Source organism: Oncorhynchus keta, chromosome 28, assembly GCF_023373465.1.
Source record: "Oncorhynchus keta strain PuntledgeMale-10-30-2019 chromosome 28, Oket_V2, whole genome shotgun sequence".
NCBI lineage: Eukaryota > Metazoa > Chordata > Actinopteri > Salmoniformes > Salmonidae > Oncorhynchus > Oncorhynchus keta.
In genome coordinates, this window is record NC_068448.1 from 52734999 (window position 1) to 52754653 (window position 19655).

The window sequence follows — 19655 nt, forward strand, 5'->3', positions numbered from 1 at the left end:
GAAGCCTCCTCACTAAGTTTGTTATATTCACTGCCCTAGCAGACTCTGCCAACCCGGATGTCCTAGGAGGGTCTGAATCCTGGTTTAGGAAGACCACCACAAAACCCCTGAAATTTCCATCCCTAACTATAACATTTTCCGACGAGATAGAGCATCAAAGGGGGCAGAGTTGCAAAATACTGCAGGGATAGCCTGCAGAGTTCTGTCTTACTATCCAGGTCTGTGCCCAAACAATTGGAGCTTCTACTTTTAAAAATCCACCTCTACAGAAACAAGTCACTTAACATTGCCGCTTGCTATGGACCACCTTTTGCCCCCAGCTGTGCCCTGGACACCATACGCAAATTGATAGCGAAGGATAGCTTTTTAAAACAGAAATTTGCACCCTGTAGCACAAACTCCAAAAAGTTCTGGGACACTGTAAAGTCCATGGAGAATAAGAGCACCTCCTCCCAGCTGCTCACTGTACTAAGGCTAGGAAACACTGTCACCAATGATAAATCTGCGATAATTGATCATTTCAATAAGTATTTTTCTATGGCGGGCCATGCTTTCCACCTGACTACCCCCTAACCCGGTCAACAGCCCTACACCCCTCACTGCAACATGCCCAAGTTTCACCCATTTTCCTTTGTGGATTCACCCAAACCCAGATAGCTGATGTTCTGAAAGAGCTGCAAAATCTGGACCCCTACAAATGAGCAGGGCTAGACTATCTGGATCTTCTCTTCCTAGAATTATCCACCGAAATTGTTGCAACTCCTACTACTAACTTGATCAAACTCTTTCGTATCGTCTGAGATCCCCAAAGATTGGAAAGCTGCCGCGGTCATCCCCCTCTTCAAAGTCAGAGACACTCTTGACCCAAACTGCTGCAGATCTATATCTATCCTACCCTGCCTTTCAAAGGTATTTCGAAAGCCAAGTTAAACAGATCACCGACCATTTTGAATCCCACTGTACCTTCTCCGCTATGAAATCTGGTTCCCGAGCTGGTCATGGATGCACCTCAGCTATGCTCAAGATCCAAAACGACATTATAACCGCCATCGATAAGAGATAATACTGTGCAGCTGTATTCATCGACCTGGCCAATGCTTTCAACTCTGTCAATCACCACATTCTTATCGGCAGAGTCAACAGCTTTGGTTTCTCAAATGACTGCGTCGCCTGGTTCACCAACTTCTTCTCAGATAGAGTTCAGTGTGTCAAATCGGAGGGCCTGTTGTCCGGACCTCTGGCAGTCTCTATGGGGGTGCCACAGGGTTCAATCCTCGGGCCGACTATTTTATTTGTATACATCAATGATGTCGCTCCTGCCGCTGGTGATTCTCTGATTCACCTCTACGCAGACGACACCATTCTGTATACTTCTGGCCCTTCTTTGGACACGGTGTTAACAAACCTTCATATGAGCTTCAAATACCATACAATTCTCCTTCCATGGCATCCAAATGCTCTTAAATGCAAGCAAAACTAAATGCATGCTCTTCAACCGATCACTGCCCACACCTACCCACCCATCCAGCATCACTACTCTGGATGGTTCTGACTTAGAATATGTGGACAACTACAAATACCTAGGTGTCTGGTTAGACTGTAAACTCTCCTTCCAGACTTACATTAAGCATCTCCAATCCAAAACTAAATCTAGAATTGGCTTCCTATTTCGTAACAAAGCATCCTTTACTCATGCTGCTAAACATGCCGTTGTAAAACTGACAATCCTACCGGTCCTTAACTTCGGCAATGTCATTTACAAAATAGCCTCCAACACTCTTATCACCAATTTTGATGCAGTCCATCACAGTGCCAATCGTTTTGTCACCAAAGCCCCATATACTACACTCCACCGCGACCTGTATGCTCTCGTTGGCTGGCCCTTGCTTCATATCTGTCGCCAAACCCACTGGCTCCAGGTCATCTATATGTCTTTGCTAGGTAAAGCCCCGCCTTAGCTCACTGGTCACCATAGCAGTACCCACCCACAGCACGCGCTCCAGCAGGTATATTTCACTCTTCACCCCCAAAGCCAATTCCTCCTTCGGCCGCCTTTCCTTCCAGTTCTCTGCAGCCAATTACTGGAACGAACTGCAAAAATCACTGAAGCTGGAGACTCATATCTCCCTCATTAGCTTTAAGCACCAGCTGTCAGAGCAGCTCACAGTTTACTGCACCTGTACATAGCCAATCTGTAAATAGCCCATCCAACTACCTCATATCGTTATTTATTATATCTATTTTGCTCTTTTGCACCCCAGTACCGCTACTTGCATACTCATATTCTGCATATCTATCACCCCAGTGATTAATTTGCCATACTGTAATAATTTTGCCACTATGGCCTATTTATTGCCTCAACCCCCTTATCCTACCTCATTTGCACGCTGTATATAGACTTTCTCTATTGTATTATTGACTGTATGTTTGTTTATTCCACGTGTAACTCTGTGTTGTTGTTTGTGTCACACTGCTTTGCTTTATCTTGGCCAGGTCGCAGTTGTAAATGAGAACTTGTTCTCTGGTTAAATAAAGGTGAAATAAAAATAAAACATTTCATTTTTAAATAAATAAAAAAATGTACAGAAGACCATTACTAAAGTTATCATTTGAATGGAGCATGCATAGGTCTTTGTTTTGTTGATTCATGTGTTTAAAAAATGCAGTAAAGCAGAGGGTTTGAGCTGGATAATTGGATAACTTATTTTCTTACTGTATAACAAACTGACTAAAACTACCTCTCTGCAGTGTTTATAGATGCTTTTATCCCCCAAACCTCTAGCCCGTGAGGCCCTGGTGATTATGTGGCATGTTAAAAAAGTGTACTTGCCTGCCTTCACATTAATTAATCTCTTTGTATAATTGATTACCATTGTTAGCCTAATGGAATTTTTAATTAGTATCACTCAACTTTTCACTTCTAATTAATGTGGGGAATGGGTCTATTCCTTTTTAGGAGTTGTATTTAATTTTCATCTTTAATTGTGCAGTTATGAATCGATTTGCAGGGTCTGATTAAAATGTGTCACTCCTGGGGTTTCTGTATTGAATAAGATGGGTGGTGCATTGCATAAACCAGAATAAGATACATTTACTCATTCTAAATGAATCCATCACAATACAGGCAGCCTCCCCTTCTGTCCATACATTGATTTACTTAGGGTATACTGAACAAAAATATAAACACAACATGCAACAATTTCAAACATTTTACTGAGTTACAGTTCATATAAGGAAATCAGTCAATTGAAATGAATCAATTGGGCCCTAATCTATGGATTTCAGATTTCAGAATACAGATATGCATCTGTTGGTCACAGATACCTTTAAAAAACGGTAGGATTGGCGTGGATCAGAAAAACTGTCAATATCTGGTTTGACCACCATTTGCCTCATGCAGCGCGTCACTTCTCCTTCTGATAGAGTTGATCAGCATGTTGATTGTGGCCTGTTGAATGTTGTCCCACTCCTCTTCAATGGCTGTGCGAAGTTGCTGGATATTGGCATGAACTGTAACATGCTGTCATACACGCCAATCCAGAGCATCCCAAACATGCTCAATGGGTGACATGTCTGGTAAGTATGCAGGCCATGGAAGAACTGGGACATTTCCAGCATTCAGGAATTGTGTACAGATCCTTGCAACATGGAATATGCATTATCATGCTAAAACATGTGGTGATGGGGGCGGATGATCATCCCGGTATCTCTGTGCATTCAAATTGCCATCAATAAAATGTAATTGTGTTCGTTGTCCATAGCTTACGCCTGCCCATAACATAACCCCACCGCACCATGGGACACTCTGTTCATAACATTGACAACAGGAAACCACTCGCCCACACAAAGCCATAAAAGTGATCTGCGGTTGTGAGGCCAGTTGGACGTACTCACAAATTCTCTAAAACGACGTTGAAGGCCGCTTATGGTAATAGCCCATGCCATTTGTACGCTCCCTCAAAACTTCAAACATCCGTGGCATTGTGGCCTGTTGAATGTTGTCCCAGTTCCATGGAGTTGGACTCTGTACCTCTTTATCTGTGAGGTAAAAAATAATAATTTTAGTGAGACTTAATGGGGCCACACTTGCGAACATAAGCAAGCATTTAATGTTGAATGGGTTCTCACGCACAAAATGATTATCAGCCAATGAAAAGCATTGATTTACTTGCATGTGACCAGCACTTGTTCATGGATGGAAGTGTCCTTAGCAAGTCAAATCAAATCCAATTGTGTTCGTCACATGCAATGCAACAGGTGTAGATCTTACGGTGAAATGTTTACTTAAAAGCCCTCAACGAACAATGCGGTTTTAAAGAAAATAGAGTTAAGAAAAATATTTACTAAATAAACTAACTACTTTTATGTCACAATAAAATAACAATGAGGCTATACAGTATACAGGGGGTACTGGTACCGAGTCAATGTGTGCGGGTAAAGGTTAGTCGAGGTGATTTGTACATGTAGGTAGGGTTAAAGTGAATATGCATAGATAATAAACAGCGAGTAGCAGCAGTGTAAAAAAAGGGGGTGGCCATCTGATTAATTGTTCAGCAGCGGTATGGCTTGGGGTTAGAAGTTGTTAAGGATCCTTTTGGACCTAGACTTGGCGCTACGGTACCACTTGCCGTGCGGTAGCAGAGAGAACAGTATATGACTTCGGTGACTGGAGTCTTTGACAATGTTTGGGGTCTTCCTTTGACACCACCTATTATATAGGTCCTGGATGCCGAGCAGTTGCCAAACCAGGTGGTGATGCAACCATATTGTCAATGGGGCAGCTGTAGCACTTTTTGAGGATCTGAGGAACCATGTCAAATCTTTTCAGTCTCCCAAGGGGGAAAAGGCATTGTCGTGCCTTCTTCAGCAATTCATCAGCCACCGGCCCAAGCTCCCAACCACCAGGCCACCAACCCTCCAAGATCCCCCCCACAGAACCCCAGGAGCTGCCCCTCAACCATTCGATTCCACATCCCAATCCTCAGCTTCCCTCCAGTCTCTGCTGGCCACCCTCTTCGGATTTCTATGCACCATATATCTTTCAACTATGCTGTGACATTTAACACATATTTTTAATCGATCTAATCGAATAGAATCCACAGATCGCGAGTTGAAGATAAATCATTTTACTAAGAGTATTAGTTTATTAGTAATTGACTATCTCTCCAGATCTCCGAACAGTACAGTCGTGGCCAAAAGTTTTGAGAATGACACAAATATTAACTTTCACATAGTCTGCTGCCTCAGTTTGTATGACGGAAATTTGCATATAATGCAGAATGTTATGAAGACTGATCAGATGAATTGCAATTAATTGCAAAGTACCTCTTTGCCATGTAACTGAACTGAATCCCCCAAAAACATTTCCACTGCATTTCAGCCCTGCCACAAAAGGACCAGCTGACATCATGTCAGTGCTTCTCTCGTTAACACAGGTGTGAGCATTGACGAGGACAAGGCTGAAGATCACTCTGTCATGCAGATTGAGTTCGAATAACAGTGAAAGCTTCAAAAGGAGGGTGGTGCTTGGAATCATTGTTCTTCCTCTGTCAAACATGGTTACCTGCAAGGAAACACGTACCGTCATCAATGCTTTGCACAACAAGGGCTTCACAGGCAAGGATATTGCTGCCAGTAAGATTGCACCTAAAAAAAAACATTTATCGGATCATTTATCGCCCAAGAAAGTCCAGCAAGCGCCAGGACCGTCTCCTAAAGTTGATTCAGTTGCGGGATCGGGGCACCACCAGAACATAGCTTGCTCAGGGATGGCAGCAGGCAGGTGTGAGTGCATCTGCACGCACAAGTGTGGCGAAAACTTTTGGAGGATGGCCTGGTGTCAAGAAGGGCAGCAAAGAAGCCACTTCTCTCCAGGAAAAACGTCAGGCACAGACTGATATTCTGAAAAAGGTACAGGGATTGGACTGCTGAGGACTGGGGTAAAGTAATTTTCTCAGATGAATCCCCTTTCCGATTGGTTGGGGCATCTGGGAAAAAAGCTTGTCCGGAGAAAACAAGGTGAAAGCTACCATCAGCTATGTGCCATGTCAACAATAAAACATCCTGAGACCATTCATATGTGGGGTTGCTTCTCAGCCAAGGGAGTGGGCTCATTCACAATGAATGAATGAAGCCATGAATAAAGAATGGTACCAACACATCCTCTGAGAGCAACTTCTCCCAACCATCCAGGAACAGTTTGGTGACAAACAATGCCTTTTCCAGCTTGATGGCCTTTTCCAGCTTTTGCCATAAGGCAAAAGTGATAACTAAGTGGCTCAGGGAACAAAACATCAATATTTTGGGTCCATGGGCAGGAAACTCCCCAGACCTTAATCCAATTGAGAACTTGTGGTCAATCCTCAAGAGGTTGGTGGACAAACAAAAACCCACAAATTCTGACAAACTTCAAGCATTGATTATGCAAGAATGGGATACCATCAGTCAGGATGTGGCCCAGAAGTTAATTGACAGCATTTTAGGGTGGATTGCAGAGGTCTTGAAAAAGAAGGGTCAACACTGCAACACTGCACTTCATGTAATTGTCAATAAAAGCCTTTAACACTTATGAAATGCTTGTAATTATATTTCAGTGTTCCATAGTAACATCTGACAAAAATATCTAAAGACACTGAAGCAGAAAACTTTAAATGTTAGATCAATGTTATGCATTTTCACCCATTCCTCAAACTGAGACCAGAAACAGGCTACCTGAGGACAATACCAAAATAAATGGCCTATTGATTCTGTATCCTCACAACAAAATCTGCAGAGCTAAGATGATTGTATGCCCCAAATGTTCAACATTTTGTTGATGGAAAGAATTCTATATAATAATTTCAGCTGAAAAGCACGAAGGCTTGAATCTTGCTTAGTTTTATATATGAACTCATACACCCTGTACAACGGAATCGGTACATAAAAAAATCTATATGGCACAGCTGTCAACTTCCTGGTCCTCAAATGCAACTCGTATACTTTCCTATTTGTGCTATTTTTATTCCTCCTCCAGTTTTGATCCTTTATATTGGGCCTCCTTCTGCTACCACCTGCCTCCTCCATTTTTGGGTTAATGTGGTTATTAATTGGTTGTAATCTTGAAATGAGCAGACTGCTCAAAGGCTGCTCAGCAAGGAAGAAGCAACTGCTCCAAAACCACCATAAAAAGCCAGACTACGGTTTGTAACTGCACATGGGGACAAAGAAATTGAGAAATTGAGAAATATCCTCTTGTCTGATGAAGCACAAATAGAACTGCTTGGCCATAATGTCCATCGTTATGTCTGGAGGAAAAAGAGTGAGGCTTGCAAAGCTGAAGGAAACCAATCCAACTGTGAAGCACTGGGGTGGCAGCATCATGTTGTGGGGTTGCTTTGCTGCAGTAGGGACTGGTGCACTTCACAAAATAGATGGCATCATGAGGATGGAAAAGTATGTGGATATATTGTAGCAACATCTCAAGACAATCAGGAAGTTAAAGCTTGGTCACAAATGGGTCTTCCAAATGGACAATGACCCCAAGAATACTTCCACAGTTATGGCAAAATGGCTTAAGGACATCAAAGTCAAGGTATTAGAGTGGCCATCACAAAGCCCTGACTTCAATCCTATAGAACATTTGTGGGCAGACCTGAAAAAGTGTGTGCGAGCATGGAGGCCTACAAACCGGACTCAGTTACACCCGCTCTGTCAGGAGGAATGGGACAAAATGCTTGTGGAAGGCTACCTGAAACTGCTTGTGGAAGGCTACCTGAAACTTTCGACACAAGTTAAATAATTAAAAGGCAATGCTACGAAATACTAATTCAGTGTATGTAAACTTCTGGCACTCTGGGAATGTGATGAAATATATAAAAGCTGAAATAAATCATTATCTCTACCATTATTCTGACAAAGTCAGAATAAAATAAAATAAAGTGGTGATCCGAACTGACATAAGACAGGGAATTCTTTACTAGGATTAAATGTCAGGAATTGTGAAAAACTGAGTTTAAATGTAGTTGGCTAAGGTGTATGTAAACGTCTGACTTCAACTGTACATGGACACCTTTGTTTTTAATCCTTGGATTTATATTCCTCTAATGTTGTTATTTGATCTGATATTAATAGCTAGCATTTCAATGGTCATGACGAATAGATATGACGACAGCAGACACCCTTGTTTAACTCCTCTTGAAATTCAAAACTCTCTGAGAAGTAGTCGCTATTTACTATTTTACACCTGAGGTTGCTATACATTACCATTAACCATTTTATAAAAGAATCACCGAAATTGAAAAAAATCCAGGCATTTATAAATACAATTGAGTCTTACTTTATCAAAGACCTTTTCCAAATCAGGCCTGGCTTTTTAGTTGTTTTATGATGTTCTTTTACTTCTAGTAGTTGTCATATATTATCTCAAATTCATCGTCCATGCAAAAAAAACCAATATGAACAATACTTGGTAAAACCTTTTTAATTCTGAGTGCTATGCATTTCACTTGTATTTTTGCATCACAACATTGAAGTGTAAGAGGCCTCCAGTTTTTAAGATCGACTGGATCTTTATATTAGCCATCTGGGTCTTGTTTTAATAATAGTGAAATCAGACCTTCCCACTGAGTACCTGACAGACTACCATTTCTATAGGAGTAGTTCAAATAAGCTAATAATGCAGCTTTGAGTATATTTAAAAAGGCCATATATATCTCCACCTGTATGCCATCAAGCCCTGGGGTTTTTTCAGACTGAAAGCATTTAATAGCCTCAAAAAGTTATTCCTCTGTAATTTTTAAGGTGTTTTAGCAAAGTACATAATAAACTCTTCTCAATTAATATTTGGCCAATCTCTTCCATGCCCACAGACCTTTTGGCATAGCAGGAAATTCAAGTCACTGGCAACCAAGGGATTATGAGTTCAAATCCCAGATGAAGTGTTGTGTGCTCACAATGAAAAATCTTAAAATAATGTTACTTTTGACCAAAAGTTTCAAGTTCACTCAACAAGTTGTCAAATATAAATTTGCCAGCTTCACTTACTAACTCGGTTGAAGTAACTTTTGATTACGTTTCCTGCATCAATAGGGTGATCAAATTAACATCTGTATTGTTGGGTGTGTCATCATATAGGTAATACTTTTTCTACCCGATCTGGGCCAAACAGGTACATTACTTTGTATAGAATGAGTGTACAAAACATGAAGAACACCTGCTCTTTCCATGACATAGACTGACCAGATGAATCCAGGTGAAAGTTATGATCCCTTATTGATGTCACTTGTTAAATCCACTTCAATCAGAGTAGATGAAGGGGATGAGACAGATTAAATATGTATTTTTAAGCCTTGAGACAATTGAGACATGGATTGTGAATGTGTGCCATTCAGAGGGTGAATGGGCAAGACAATATGTAAGTACCTTTGAAAGGGGTATGGTAGAGCCAGGCACACTGGTTTGTGTCAAGAACTGCAATGCTGCTGGGTTTTTCATGCTCAACAGTTTCCCGTGTGTATCAAGAATGGGTCGCCACCCAAAGGACATCCAGCCAACTTGACACAACTGTGGGAAGCATTGGAGTCAACATGAGCCAGCATCCCTGTGGAATGCTTTCGACACCTTGTAGAGTCCATGCCCCTACGAAGTGAGGCTGGGGCGGAACTCAATCGTATTTCTTAATGTTTTGTGTATATTGAATGTGGGGGGGGTTTCTTTGTATTTTATAAGTGCAGTCAGTAAGTGCAGTGATTCCCATCGACTCACTTCATAAACTGCTTTAAAACATTAAATTGTTCTCCCTCTGTGGTCTCAATGAATCATTAGCAGTATGTTAGGACTGAACCTGTACTTTTTATCTTGTCTTGTAGCTGCACACTGACCTGGATAAGGGCGAGAGCGCAGTGAAGTACACTCTCATGGGAGAAGGGGCCGGCTCCATTTTCACCATCGATGCAACGACCGGGGACATCCATGCCTTAAGAAGCCTTGACAGGGAGGTGAAGCCTTACTATACCCTTCGCGCCCAGGCTGTCGATATTGACACAAACAGGCCCCTGGAGCCCGAATCACAGTTTGTGATCAAAGTCCAGGACATCAACGACAATGAGCCGAAGTTTCTGGAAGGCCCGTACACAGCTAGTGTCTCTGAGATGTCACCTGTAGGTAAGAAGAAATATCAGATAATACTTTGTGTGGCCTATTCCCTTTATAGTGCACTTCTTTTAACCAGAGCTATGGGCTCTGGTTAAAATTAGTAAACTATGAAGAGAATAGTGTGCCATTTGGAACACAAACAAAATATCATAAAATACGTAATTTACTGTATCTGCTATAACTCTGCAGGGTATGTGGGATGGAAGCATCTCACCTGACCAACATCCAGTGAAATTGCAGAGCACCAAATTCAAAAACAGAAATACTGATTATAAAAATTCAGAAAACAAAACATATTTTACATCGGTTTAAAGATTAACTTCTTGTGAATCCAAACACGGTGTCAGATTTCAAAAAGGCTTTACGGCGAAAGCATACCATGCGATTATTTGAGAACATCACCCAGCAGACAAATCATTACAAACAGTAACCAGCCAAGTAGAACAGTTACACAAGTCAGAAGTAGAGATAAAATGAATCACTAACCTTTGATGAATCACTAACCTTTGATGATCTTCATATGGTTGCACCCAGAAGACATTATTTTACTCAAAAAATGTTAGTTTTGTTTAATAAAATCTCTTTATATCCAAAAACCTTTGTTCGCACGTTTTCTTCAGTAATCCACAGGCTCAAACACAGTCACAACAGGCAGATAAAAAAAATCTAAATTGTATCCGTAAAGTTCATAGAAACATGCCAAACGATGTTTATATTCAATCCGCAGGTTGTTTTTATCCTAAATAATTGATAATATTTCAAACGGACAATAACGTTGTCAATATAAAAGGTCAACAGGAAAGGCTCGCTCTCGGGATTGCGCATGAAAAAGCTCTGTGACACTGTAGGGTCCAGTCGTTCAGACTGGTCTTACTCCCTCATTTTTCAATTTCTAAAGACTGTTGATATCTAGTGGAAGGCATAGGAACTGCAATTTGAGTCCTAAGTCAATAGATACTGTAATGACATTAAATAGAAAACTACAAAAATAAAACAATCTTACTTCCTGGCTGGATTTTTCTCAGGTTTTCGCCTGCAAAATCAGTTCTGTTATACTCACAGACAGTATTTTAACAGTTTTGGAAACCTTAGAGTGTTCTCTATCCAATTATATGCATATCCTAGCTTCTGGGCCTGAGTAGCAGGCAGTTCACTTTGGGCATGCTTTTCATCCGGAGGTGAAAATAGTGCCCCCTACCCTAGAGAAGATAACCTGTCATAGCAAAATAGATGCATTTCTTAGAACAGCACTGTATTGTACTGAGGTTTATATCGAGACATAGTAAAAAATACCATAAGAAAGGGAGTTTTATAATCACAGGTAAACAGGAGGAAGATAGAGAAGAAATGTTGATGTTTCTGTGAGCAAGCCAGTTATGCACAATGTGCCTGAGTACATTGCAGATCGAGGCTTGTATTTCCCCCCAGGGAAGGGAGATCAAGGTAATTCAATTTGAGATTGGCTCCTCTTGATCTGAATTGCTATGAAGCCCTGTCGAAGAGAACAACAAATCAGATCTCTACAGTGCTCTGATAGAAATAGTTTAATGGAGCCGGGTACAGTCAATGTACAGGTAATTGCCAAAATAAAGGAAACACTGACATAAAGTGTCTTAATCAGGCATTGGGGCACCACGAGCCACCATAACAGCTAACATTTTGGCATAGATTATACAGGTGTCTGGAAATCTATTGGAGGGGTGTGATACCATTCTTCCACGAGAAATTACATCAATTGGTATTTTGTTGATGGTGGTGTAAAACACTGTCTCAGGTGCCACTCCAGAATCTCCCATAAGTGTTCAATTGGGTTGTGATCTGGTGACTGATTGACTGACTGACACACACACACACACACACGCACACACATTTTAAACCCCCTATGCTCCTTTGAGATTCCCCTTTTCAAAGTCACTGAGATCTCTTCTTCTAGCCATGGTAGGTAAAAAAATATATCAACTGGGAATTTTTATACATGAACCTAAGCATGATGGGATGACAATTGATTAAGTAACTTAGGAACCATACCTATGTGGATGCAATTACTTTCAATATACTTTGCATGTGTGGTGTAAGTACTACTTAAGTAGTTTTGGGGGTATATGTAATTTACTTTACTATTTATATTTTTGACAACTTTTACTTCTACTTCACTACATTCCTAGAAAATAGAAAATAGAAAATAGTGCACTTTTTATTCCATACAGTGCCCCGCAAAAGTATTCACCCACCTTCGCATTTTTCCTATTTTGTTTCATTACAACCTGTAATTTAAATGTATTTTTATTTGGATTTCATGTAATGGACATACACAAAATAGTTCAAAATGGTGAAGTGACATGAAAAAAACGACAAAATATTCTACAAAATAAAAACCTGGTGCAAAAAAGTATTTAGTCAGCCACCAATTGTCCAAGTCCTCCCACTTAAAAAGATGAAAGAGGCCTGTAATTTTCATCATGGGTACACTTCAACTATGGTGGACAAAATTAGGAAAAAAAATCCAGAAAATCACATTGTATGAATATTAATGAATTGATTTGCAAATTATGGTGGGAAATAAATATTTTGTCAATAACAAAAGTTTATCTCAATACTTTGTTATATACCCTTTGTTGGCAATGACAGAGGTCAAACGTTTTCTGTAAGTCTTCACAAGGTTTTCACACACTGTTGCTGGTATTTTGGCCATTCCTCCATGCAGATCTCCTCTAGAGCAGTGATGATTTGGGGCTGTTGCTGGGCAACACGGACTTTTAACTCCCTCCAAAGATTTTCTATGGGGTTGATATCTGGAGACTGGCTACGGCACTCCAGGACCTTGAAATGTTTTTACGAAGCCACTCCTGTGTGTTTGGGATCATTGTCATGCTGAAAGACCCAGCCACGTTTCATCTTCAATGCCCTTGCTGATGGAAGGAGGTTTTCACTCAAAATCTCACGATACATGGCCCCATTCATTCTTTCCTTTACACGGATCAGTCGTCCTGGTTCCTTTGCAGAAAAACAGCCCCAAAGCATGATGTTTCCACCCCCATGCTTCACAGTAGGTATGGTGTTCTTTGGATGCAACTCAGCATTCTTTTGTCCTCCAAACACGACGAGTTGAGTTCTTACCTAAAAGTTCTATTTTGGTTTCATCTGACCATATGACATTCTCCCAATCTTCTTCTGGATCATCCAAATGCTCTCTAGCAAACTTCAGACGGGCCTGGACATGTACTGGCTTAAGCAGGGGGACACGTCTGGCACTGCAGGATTTGAGTCCCTGGCGGCGTAGTGTGTTACTGATGGTAGGCTTTGTTACTTTGGTCCCAGCTCTCTGCAGGTCATTCACTAGGTCCCCCGGTGTGGTTCTGGGATTTTTGCTCACCGTTCTTGTGATAATTTTGACCCCACGGGGTGAGATCTTGCGTGGAGCCCCAGATCGAAGGAGATTATCAGTGGTCTTGTATGTCTTCCATTTCCTAATAATTGCTCCCACAGTTGATTTCTTCAAACCAAGCTGTTTACCTATTGCAGATTCAGTCTTCCCAGCCTGGTGCATGTCTACAATTTTGTTTCTGGTGTCCTTTGACAGCTCTTTGGTCTTGGCCATAGTGGAGTTTGGAGTGTGACTGTTTGAGGTTGTGGACAGGTGTCTTTTATCCTGATAACAAGTTCAAACAGGTGCCATTAATACAGGTAACGAGTGGAGGACAGAGGAGCCTCTTAAAGAAGAAGTTACAGGTCTGTGAGAGCCAGAAATCTTGCTTGTTTGTAGGTGACCAAATACTTATTTTCCACCATAATTTGCAAATGAATTCATAAAAAATCCTACAATGTGATTTTCTGGATTTTTTTCTCATTTTATCTGTCATAGTTGAAGTGTACCTATGATGAAAATTACAGGCCTCTCATCTTTTTAAGTGGGAGAATTTGCACAATTGGTGGCTGACTAAATACTTTTTTGCCCCACTGTATATTCACCCCTTTTGCTATGAAGACCCCAAATAAGATCTGGTTCAACCAATTATCTTCATAAGTCAAATAATTAGTTAAATAAAGTCCACCTGTGTGCAATCTAAGTGTCACATGATCTCAGTATATATACACCTGTTCTGAAAGGCCCCTGAGTCTGCAACACCACTAAGCAAGGGCCAACACCAAGCAAGTGGCACTATGAAGACCAAGGAGCTCTCCAAACAGGTCAGGGACAAAGTTGTGGAGAAGTACAGATCAGGGTTAGGTTATAAAAACATATCCAAAACTTTGAACATCTCACGGAGCACCATTAAATCCATTATAAAAACATGGAAAGAAAATGGCACCACAAGAAACCTGCCAAGAGAGGGCCACCCACCAAAGCTCACAGGCAAGGAGGGCAATAATCAGAGAGGCAACAAAGAGACCCAAGACAACCCTGAAGGAGCTGCAAAGCTCTGCAGCAGATATTGAAGTATCTGTCCATAGGACCACTAAGTCGTACACTCCACAGAGCTGGGCTTTACGGAAGAGTGGCCAGAAGAAAGCCATTGCTTAACGAAAAAAATAAGCAAACACGTTTGTGTCACATCTGATCCTGCCTCTCCCTCTAGTGCTCATCCGGTGTCTCCTTGACCTGCCGCAACTCCCCCAGTGCTATCTACCTCTCCCTCTCTGTGTGTGTGTGTGTGTGTGTGTGTGTGTGTGTGTGTGTGTGTGTGTGTGTGTGTGTGTGTGTGTGTGTGTGTGTGTGTGTGTGTGTGTGTGTGTGTGTGTGTGTGTGTGTGTGTGTGTGTGTGTGTGGGCGGAGAAGGGTGTGCTGGAGTCAGAGCAGATCCCCACCAGCAGCAACCTGTTCCATAATCAAGACCTCTACAAGTACTCAGTGCTGCCACTTCCACACTGCCAGATTGTAATCTCTGCCCAGTCAGTCCATGATTCTAGCCGTTTGTTCCAGTTGTGCCTGGTTTCCCTTGCCTGACTCTTTTTTCCTCTCCACCACAGTTCTGCCTGCTCTGACTCTGGTCCCTGTCTCCAGTCCGACTTCTCGTCAGTCATGCTACTCTGTCCTGGATTCCTCACTCTACGCTCCCTCCGGACCTGCTTACCCTGTCCCCACACCTCTCGCTCCAGCCTCAGCCTCCTCACCTGGTTTCCAGCAAGCTGCCTGAGCTTTCCCCCGTGTTCAAAACATACTTTGGTTCTCTCATCCCAGTCTCCTTGTCTGAGTGTGCTCCGCGTGACAGTTTGGTGTTTGCCAAAAGGCATGTGGGATAGTCCCCAAACATATGGAAGAATAGACTCTGGTCAGATGAGACTAAAATGTATCTTTTTGGCAATCAAGGAAAATGCCATGTCTGGTGCAAACCCAACACCTCTCATCACACCGAGAACACCATCCCCACAGTGAAGCGTGGTGGTAGCATCATGTTGTGGGGATGTTTTTCATCGGCAGGGACTTGGAAACTGGTCAGAATTGAAGGAATGATGGATGGCGCTAAAACCAGGGACATTTCTGAGGGAAACCTGTTTCAGTCTTCCAGAGATTTCAGACTGGGACGAAGATTCACCTTCCAGCCGGACAATGACCCTAAGCATACTGCACAAGCAACACTTGAGTGGTTTAAGGGGAAACATTTAAATGTCTTGGAATGGCCTAGTCAAAGCCCAGACCTCAATCCAATTGAAAATCTGTGGTATGACTTAAAGATTGGTGTACACCTGCGGAACCCGTCCAACTTGAAGGAGCTGTAGCAGATTTGCCTTGAAGAATGGGCAAAAGTCCCAGTGGCCGGATGTGCCAAGCTTATAGAGACATACCCCAAGAGACTTGCAGCTGTAATTGCTGCAAATGCTGGCTCTACAAAGTATTGTTTTTGGGGGGGTTAACTGCCTTGTTCAGGGTATATAATATTTAGTATTTTCAAAGTGGTAGGCATGTTGTGTAAATAAAATGATACAACCCCCCCAAACATCTATTTTAATTCCATGTTGTAAGGCAACAAAATAGGAAAAATTCCAAGGGGGGTGAATACTTTTGCAAGCCGCTGTACATTTTCCCTGACACCCAAAAGCACTTGTTTCACTTTGGATGCATAGCAGGACAGAAAATGGTCCAGTTCACATACTTGTCAAGAGAACAACCCTCGTCATCCTTACTGCCTCTGATCTGGCGAACTTTGTAAATAATTTCTGAGTGTTGGAGTGTAAATTTAAAAAACATGAACATCTGGTTGGCTTGATATTACGTTTGATACTTAAGAATATTTTAGCAATTACATTTACTTTTTATACTTAAGTATATTTACAACCAAATACTTTTAGACTTTTACTCAAGTAGGCCCTGCAGTGCCTAGCTCCACTCCTATTCCCCAGACGCTCTCTTTTGATTACTTATGTAACCGTAATAGCCTTGGTTTCATGCATGTTAACATTAGAAGCCTCCCCCCTAAGTTTGTTTTATTCACTGCTTTAGCACACTCTGCCAACCCTAATGTCCTAGCCGTGTCTGAATCATGGCTTAGGAAGACCACCAAAAATTCATAACCCAAACTACAACATTTTCAGACAAGATAGAACTGCCAAAGGGGGCGGTTTTGCAATCTATTGCAAAGATAGCCTGCAGAGTTCTGTCCTACTATCCAGGTCTGTACCCAAATAATTTGAACTTCTACTTTTAAAAATCCACCTCTCTAAAAACACGTCTCTCACCGTTGCCGCCTGCTATAGACCACCCTCTGCATCCAGCTGTGCTCTGGACACCATATGTGAACTGATTGCCCCCCATCTATCTTCAGAGCTCGTGCTGCTAGGCGACCTAAACTGGAACATGCTTAACACGCTAGCCATCCTACATTTTAAGCTTGATGCCCTCAATCTCACACAAATTATCAATAAACCTACCAGGTACCTCCCCAAAGCCTTAAACACGGGCACCCTCAAAGATATCATCCTTACCAACTTGCCCTCTAAATACACCTCTGCTGTCTTCAACCAAGATCTCAGCGATCACTGCCTCATTGCCTGCATCCGTAATGGGTCAGCGGTCAAACGACCTCCAGTCATCACTGTCAAACGCTCCCTGAAACACTTCAGCGAGCAGGCCTTTCTAATCGACCTGGCCGGGGTATCCTGGAAGGATACTGATCTCATCCCGTCAGTAGAGGATGCCTGGTTATTTTTTTTAAATGCCTTCCTAACCATCTTAAATAAGCATGCCCCATTCAAGAAATTTAGAACCAGGAACAGATATAGCCCTTGGTTCTCCCCAGACCTGACTGCCCTTAACCAACACAAAAACATCCTATGGCGTTCTGCATTAGCATCGAACAGCCCCGTGATATGCAGCTGTTCAGGGAAGCTAGAATCCATTACACACAGGCAGTTAGAAAAGCCAAGGCTAGCTTTTTCAAGCAGAAATTTGCTTCCTGCAACACTAACTCAAAAAAGTTCTGGGACACTGTAAAGTCCATAGAGAATAGGAACACCTCCTCCCAGCTGCCCACTGCACTGAATATAGGAAACACTGTCACCACTGATAAATCCACTATAATTGAGAATTTCAATAAGCATTTTTCTACGGCTGGCCATGCTTTCCACCTGGCAACTCCTACCCCGGTCAACAGCACTGCACCCCCCACAGCAACTCGCCCAAGCCTTCCCCATTTCTTCTTCTCCCAAATCCAGTCAGCTGATGTTCTGAAAGAGTTGCAAAATCTGGACCCCTACAAATTCAGCCGGGTTAGACAATCTGGACCCTTTCTTTCTAAAATTATGTGCCGAAATTGTTGCCACCCCTATTACTAGTCTGAGATTCCCAAAGATTGGAAAGCAGCTTTCGGTTATCCCCCTCTTCAAAGAGGGGGGGGACAAACTTGACCCAAACTGCTACAGACCTATATCTATCCTACCCTGCCTTTCTAAGGTCTTTGAAAGCCAAGTAAACAAACAGATTACCGACCATTTTGAATCTCACCATACCTTCTCTGCTATACAATCAAGTTTCAGAGCTGGTCATGGGTGCACCTCAGCCACGCTCAAGGTCGTAAACGATATCTTAACCGGCATCGAAAAGAAACATTACTGTGATCTGGCCAAGGCTTACGACTCTGTCAATCACCACATCCTCATCGGCAACCTCGACAGCCTTGGTTTCTCAAATGATTGCCTTGCCTGGTTCACCAACTACTTGTCTGATAGAGTTCAGTGTGTCAAATCGGAGGGTCTGCTGTCCGGACCTCTGGCAGTCTCTATGGGGGTGGCACAAGGTTCAATTCTTGGAAGGACTCTCTTCTCTGAATACATCAATGATGTCGCTCTTGCTGCTGGTGAGTCTCTGATCCACGTCTACGCAGACGACACCATTTTGTATACTTCTGGCCCTTCTTTGGACACTGTGTTAACAACCATCCAGGCAAGCTTCAATGCCATACAACTCTCCTTCCGTGGCCTCCAATTGCTCTTAAATACAAGTAAAACTAAATGCATGCTCTTCAACCGATCGCTGCCTGCACCTGCCCGCCTGTCCAACATCACTACTCTGGACGGCTCTGACTTAGAATACGTGGACAACTACAAATACCTAGGTGTCTGGTTAGACCGTAAACTCTCCTTCCAGACCCACATCAAACATCTCCAATCCAAAGTTAAATCTATAATTGGCTTCCTATTTCGCAACAAAGCATCCTTCACCCATGCTGCCAAACATACCCTTGTAAAACTGACCATCCTACCAATCCTCGACTTCGGCGAAGTCATTTACAAAATAGCCTCCAATACCCTACTCAACAAACTGGATGCAGTCTATCACAGTGCAATCCGTTTTGTCACCAAAGCCCCATATACTACCCACAATTGCGACCTGTACGCTCTCTTTGGCTGGCCCTCGCTTCATACTCGTCGCCAAACCCACTGGCTCCATGTCATCTACAAGACCCTGCTTGGTAAAGTCCCCCCTTATCTCAGCTCGCTGGTCACCATAGCATCACCCACCTGTAGCACGCGCTCCAGCAGGTATATCTCTCTGGTCACCCCCAAAACCAATTCCTTCTTTTGTCGCCTCTCCTTCCAGTTCTTTGCTGCCAATGACTGGAACGAACTACAAAAATCTCTGAAACTGGAAACACTTATCTCCCTCACTAGCTTTAAGCACCAACTGTCAGAGCAGCTCACAGATTACTGCACCTGTACATAGCCCATCTATAATTTAGCCCAAACAACTACCTCTTTCCCTACTGTATTTATTTTATTTATTTATTTTGCCCCTTTGCACCACATTATTTGTATTTCTACATTGTACATTCTTCCACTGCAAATCTACCATTCCAGTGTTTTACTTGCTATATTGTATTTACTTTGCCACCTTGGCCTTTTTTGCCTTTACCTCCCTTATCTCACCTCATTTGCTCACACCGTATATAGACTTGTTTATACTGTATTATTGACTGTATGTTTGTTTTACTCCATGTGTAACTCTGTGTCGTTGTATGTGTCAAACTGCTTTGCTTTATCTTGGCCAGGTCGCAATTGTAAATGAGAACTTGTTCTCAACTTGCCTACCT

The 19655-nt window shown here is 42.3% G+C and overlaps 1 protein-coding gene across 1 annotated transcript in view; it reads left to right on the forward strand.

Annotated features, from left to right (window-relative positions):
• Window positions 1-19655, forward strand: part of LOC118361556 (cadherin-12-like) — a 193346-nt gene that overhangs the window by 98337 nt on the left and 75354 nt on the right. Inside the window, exon 3 of the mRNA XM_035741578.2 lies at window positions 9846-10140. Coding sequence (XP_035597471.1) covers window positions 9846-10140 — 295 coding nt within the window. The remainder of the gene's footprint in view (window positions 1-9845; window positions 10141-19655) is intronic.